Source organism: Phaseolus vulgaris, chromosome 1, assembly GCF_000499845.2.
Source record: "Phaseolus vulgaris cultivar G19833 chromosome 1, P. vulgaris v2.0, whole genome shotgun sequence".
Taxonomy (NCBI): Eukaryota; Viridiplantae; Streptophyta; class Magnoliopsida; order Fabales; family Fabaceae; genus Phaseolus; species Phaseolus vulgaris.
In genome coordinates this window covers 10,097,213-10,103,270 of record NC_023759.2, presented here as the reverse complement: position 1 = coordinate 10,103,270, position 6,058 = coordinate 10,097,213, and the positions used below count along the sequence as shown (strand labels likewise).

Genomic DNA, 6,058 nt, shown 5'->3' with positions numbered 1-6,058 from the left:
AAAATTAAAAAGGAGAGTTAATAATCCTATAAAATAAACTAATAGTATGGAAAAATGACACTAAATTGTCAATAAAATCATTAATTTTGTGATAATATTTAAAAATTAGGATGATTGAGAATGTATATATTTGTTATGATGTGAGTGTATCAAAATTGAATGTATAGAATAAAATGAAATTTTATTAAATAATAAAAATTATTACGGGTATTCTTTTTAATAATTTAATGACAAAATAAGGATAAGAAAAAATTAGGAAATGAAATTGGAAACGTGTACATGGGTTGGTGGGCTTGGTTACATGGTCAAAAAAGAAAACCGAGAGAATATTTGGCCAAACACTGCTGATACCTTAAATAAAGTTATAATCTATTTTGCATTTCATCTGCTTCTCTTCACACAGAACACAATGAACACCGTGACTTTGCCCAACTCATCCACCAAAATTTGCTCTATTGCTGCAGGGGAAGCACATACTCTTATTCTTACTGGTGATCGTCTAACTACCTCTTTTCTTTCAACAATTCCTTTGCTCTTGCGACCCGTACGAATCATGCGCATAACCATTTCTGTAACATATTGCAGTTTCTATGAAATTATCGCAGACTTATTTGCGAGCGATAAGGAAATTTAAATTTATTTATATGATTTTGGTTTGCAGGGGATGGACGTGTTTATTCTTGGGGAAGAGGAATACTGGGGCGGCTTGGTGGAGGTTCTGAGCACGACCACCATCTTCCCGTTCAACTCAGGTTTGGATCAGAAGAACGCAGCGTCAAAATAGTGGGAATTGCCGCCGGTGCTTATCATAGCCTTGCCGTAGCAGGTTCTGTTACTTAATATTTATTGATTTTCTTCTCAAACTTATATTTTCTGATTCTTTTTATTAAAAAATTGTTAAAATGATTTTTTATCAATTTTATTTACGTGATAAATAAATTTTTAATATAAACTAATATATTAAAATATTTTATTGATTCAAATATCATAATATTGTAATATAATATATTCTAAAAAAATCGTTTCTTATATACTAAGAACTTATTTGAATAATTCTTTTACTATAACTACTATTCAGAGATCTAAAATTATGAAAATAATAATAATTTTACTTAATACTACGAAAAATATATTTAACAAATATATAATATAATATAATTGTGTTTGAGCAAATTTTGATTTTGATATTTAAAATATTTTTCTTTTATTTTAATTTTTCTAAAATATGAAATTATAATTTTTGGTCCCTAGAGCTTATTTTGAGTTAATTAAATAAAATGGAATCTTCAAAAAAAAAAAAAAATGTACCAAATGTTGATATTGTCGAGTATTATATGAAAATAAGTAATTTGACCTTTTAATAATCCAAGTTATTAACGAGTATAATTTATAGTAGGGATCAAATGCAAAATTTCAAATCTTAGAGATATAAAAGTTAAAAAAAAAATGTAAGAACTAAAATCAAAATTTACTAATTTAGTATAAATAAAATTAGGATTTCTAGCAGAGTATAATACATGTTTTAAATATACTAAAATTATATTTATATATATAACATGTATAATACATTAAAATATTTGTTCAATTAACTAGAAATGCAAAAAAGATATTTGATCCATTATATCAAGTTTTATGTGATATCTCAATTATAGATTAATGAGAAATGAGGATTTGTACACTTTAAAATTGATATAGATTCACTCATATACGTAACAAGTTTATACAAAATACATCACATCAATATTTACTAACTAGTGTTTTACAATAATAATCCTTATAATTAACTTTAATATTAGCGGTCACATTATTGACACTAGCAATATTTGGCACTAACTTAATTGAGGGATTAGTCAAAATAGAGCAAATTGTGCTAATCCATCTTAAATTCATCTAGCATTAATTCCTTAAGATTTTTTTTAATGAATTTTAATATCATTCATTAATGATGTAGTTGTTTCGTAGACATGTTGTCCTAGCTAAACGTATCATGAAGTATATTATTTTTTTAAAAGTTTTAAAATTTATAAGGATTTAATATCATTTTAAAGAAGTATAGAAAGTAAAGTCAAAATTTGATATATTTATATGGACTAACAATTATGATAAACTCGTTAAAAAAATTAGTAAACTTAATTAGTTAGTATTTACTAGACAGAGTGAAAAATAAAAAAAAAAAACTTGTTCTTGTAAAATTTTCAAGTTCATGTATGGTGTATACTTTAAATTTTGTTCGTCTTATTTTAAACACGCTTGATGTGTTAATTATACACCTTTTTTTAGAGTTTGCCTAATTTTTAAGTCACGAGGAAAAGAAAAACATTAAAAATCATTGAAAATATTTGAGATTCGTGTGTAAGTTTTGATGATCTAATGTGGGGTAGAATTTGCATTCTCTTGTTTATCTTGTTGTTATTTTTTATCGAAAATTTAGAAACAGCTTATAAGTAAAAATATTATTTTAATGTAAATCTTATTTTCATCCATTATTAAATTAAAAGAGTATTTATATAAATAGTTTTCTTTAATTTTAAATAACTTATATATATAATTGAATTCTTATCTCATTTTCACTTTACTAGAGTGAATACAAGTTACTCATATATAGAGGATAATAAAATGGTACATTGTTGGCTATTAGAGGATTTACCTATAGCTAAATAATCTACATTTACTAATGAATTCTAATTGCTCATATATAAGGGACAATAAAAAGACATATTGTTGGCCATTAGACAACCTAGCTAGCTAGACGATCTACACCTCAAGATGATCTACACATGTAGATAAAGAGATTAAGACATCATCTATCAATATGAATAATAAATTACCACTCAAACCAAAAAATAAAATTTCAAAATTACTATCAAGTTAAAAGTTATGTATTGTATTACCCAGTTAAGTTTGTTCCAACATAATTATTTTATATTATTATATTGTTATTTTTTTACTATAAAATACATAATTCACATATATATATAATCTATTTGAATATTTCAATTTTAAAATAGACTGAATTTTATTTTACATAATTTGCAAACCAATAGAGTTGAATAAAAATGATTATATTAAGTCAAATTCATGTGTTATAATACTATATTAAGTGTTTTTCTTAATACATGCTCATATGCTATCATAATATTGTAAAATTTGTAGTATAAATAAAATATATAATGTATCATATTAATGGGTGAGTTTTCTATGCAATTGTAAAATTGAGTGAATTTTATCATAATTATTTCTTTAAATATATAAAAGGTTAACTTATAAGAATAAGTTGACATTCATTTAAGTCATATATGGTTAGTGTTGGTTTCATACTAATGATTTATGGTTTGAAATAGTTCTAGGTGTTTTTTAGAAAAAATATTATTTATACAACAATTTTTATGAGAATATATTACAAAGAGGCAAGAAAGAGAGAGAAGATATAACTAAGGCTAAAGGAGAGAGATATTGAAAGGAAAAAGTATTGTTGTATGAATATTGCAACTATTTTTTTTTAATGTTTTAGGTTCTTCTTTTGCATCTTTCTTTCATATGTGTCATTTCAATACATTGATGAAAACATAGTTTAAAACTAAGTTTGATAAAGATGATACATGTGCTATAGTTTCTTTAAATTTTAAAGAGAAGTAGATTTTAAGTCTATTCAATTTTATAAATCTCGTTTATAAGACAAGATGAGATCTACATTTCATTTATATAATATAAAATATTTTATTTCTTGTTAAAGTGGGATATTCAATATTTTTTAAACATTAATAAGAAAGAAGTTAATTTCTTTTGTGATGATGGGACACATACTTATACCTAAGATGTTTATTTATAATTAAAAATGAATATTGTGTGCATTATGTGATTTTTTTTTACGACTTGTTTGATAAATGGATAAGAAACGACATATGATGTATTCAAAATTGCAATCTGGTAAAATAAAATGAATGGCTATGTAATGCAAACTTAGGACAATACAAAGAAAATGAAATTTAAATGTTTTTTCTCCTATTTAATTGTTTATACTACTTGTGTTTGACAGATGATGGATCTGTTTGGTGTTGGGGCTACAATATATGTATCCTTAATATTCTTAGTCTTTTGGCGAAATTAAATCACATAAATTCTTTGTGTATTTGTTATTTGTTATAATAATATTGAACTGATTTATCTAGTTTATCAACATCCTTGACTATTATATGGATGGCCAACTTGGTATCAATGGAGAGGACTTCCATGGTGAAAAACATAAGGATGTTGATTATTCTATAGTGCCCTGCTTATTAAATAAGTTTCTCGACTTGCACCCTCCTATTTCTTCATCAACGTCAACTATTTCAGAAGCAGGAGATGAGTCATCATTAAAGGTAAATATATGAAGATTGGTGATTACATAAAACACTATTTTTTATTCGTGTTCGCTTATTGATATTTTTAAGTTTTGTTATTTTTTAGTCCCTTACAATAGGGTGATGGATGAGTGTTGAAACTATACTGGGTGTCAATTTATCTTTAAGAAATATGAATTTCCCTTTTGCATTTATTTATAAACAAAAAGCAAGTCAAGGTGTGTGTCTCACTAGTTATATATGTATTTTAAACTATTTCACAGATAACTGTTGTCAAAGCAGGAGGAATGATGTCTATGTGTATTGATAATCTTGGTGCCCTATGGATGTGGGGAAATTGTCCTGGAGAAAACAAAGAAGGTGGCGTCTCTCTTGTAACCAACTTCACTCCCACACCAGTATGGGATTTTCATGGTCACATTGTAGTTCAAGTAGCATGTGGAAAGGAGCATGTTGTGGCTCTCGTTACTGCTGGAGAATCATTCAAGGGTGTGGATGATCTAGTGTGCTATACTTGGGGTAACAACAATCATGGTCAATTAGGTTTGGGGGACAAGGAGAATAGGCCACAACCTGAAGTGGTGAAAACATTTGATTTGGAGTCCCCTTGGGTAATTTATGAGGTAACATGTGGTGCCTTTCACACTGCTTTGCTCACTCGCAACAAGAGTCCTAGTGAGACATTTGGAAGCACATGTTGGACATTTGGCCTTGGGGATAATGGACAACTTGGGCATGGTACAACTTTAAGCAAATTACTTCCTGAACCTGTTAAAGAATTGCCACAAAATGTGCATCTTGTTTCAGTTGACTGTGGCTTGTTTCATACTTGTGTTGTTTCCTTTGATGGGTATGTATGGTCATGGGGAATGGAGAAAGGTCTTGGCTTATGCCCTGATGATAGTAATGGTGGAATACATTCTGGTGATGCTCTTTCTCCCTATCTTATCTCATGCAATCCATATGAGCCCAAATTTCCAAAACCAATTCAAGTTGCATGCGGAGCTGCACACACTGTTATTGTTGCACAAGAGGGATACAAGCTTTGGTCTTGGGGTAGAGGAAGGAGTGGGGTTCTTGGAAATGGTAAGACTATTGATAGTTACACTCCCACCATTGTGTTATGGCCTCCACTGATGAAAGATTTCGAACAAGAGGAATTACATAACTCTGGTGAGCATGATAAAACGGAGAGTGAAGAAGTTAGTGAGACAAATGACAAATTATCTTCAGCATTGAACAAAGTGAAGCTACTTCAAACAAAGTTATCCATAGTGGAAAGATATGCCAGTGTGCTTCATGGTTCTATCTTTGGAGAACCTTTTGATGAACAAAATATTCCTCTTTCGTTGCAAAATTCAGATGCATTTGACATTTCAAAGGAATGGAAGAACATTTTAGAGACATTAGATTGTACAAAGCTAAGTAAGTTGGAAATGCTCTACCAAAATATGCTTGTTGCTGTGAAAGATAAGCTAATGAAAAAAAAGATTAAAGAGATTATAAATGAATATATATCCTCTTCAAATGTAAAGAATGAGTAAGAAGAAAAAAGTAAACCATTATATTCAAAGGATTGTACATACAAAATTAATGTACCCAAATTAATGTTGTGTTTTTATAGCTTAATTATTTATAATAATTTGTATTTTATTTTTTTAATTTACATCACATTTAATTTTATGCCGCAGATGATGGTGCTTTTATTACATGTG

At 27.9% G+C, this 6,058-nt stretch overlaps 1 protein-coding gene across 1 annotated transcript; it reads left to right on the top strand.

Annotated features, from left to right (window-relative positions):
• Nucleotides 1–334: 334 nt before the first annotated feature.
• LOC137813539 (ultraviolet-B receptor UVR8-like) lies at nucleotides 335–6,005 on the top strand. The gene is made up of 5 exons (XM_068615863.1): nucleotides 335–491; nucleotides 662–826; nucleotides 4,037–4,060; nucleotides 4,222–4,361; nucleotides 4,607–6,005. The coding sequence occupies exons 1-5, from the start codon at nucleotides 410–412 to the stop codon at nucleotides 5,885–5,887; spliced, it is 1,692 nt and encodes a 563-aa protein (XP_068471964.1). The 5' UTR covers nucleotides 335–409; the 3' UTR covers nucleotides 5,888–6,005.
• Nucleotides 6,006–6,058: the final 53 nt, after the last annotated feature.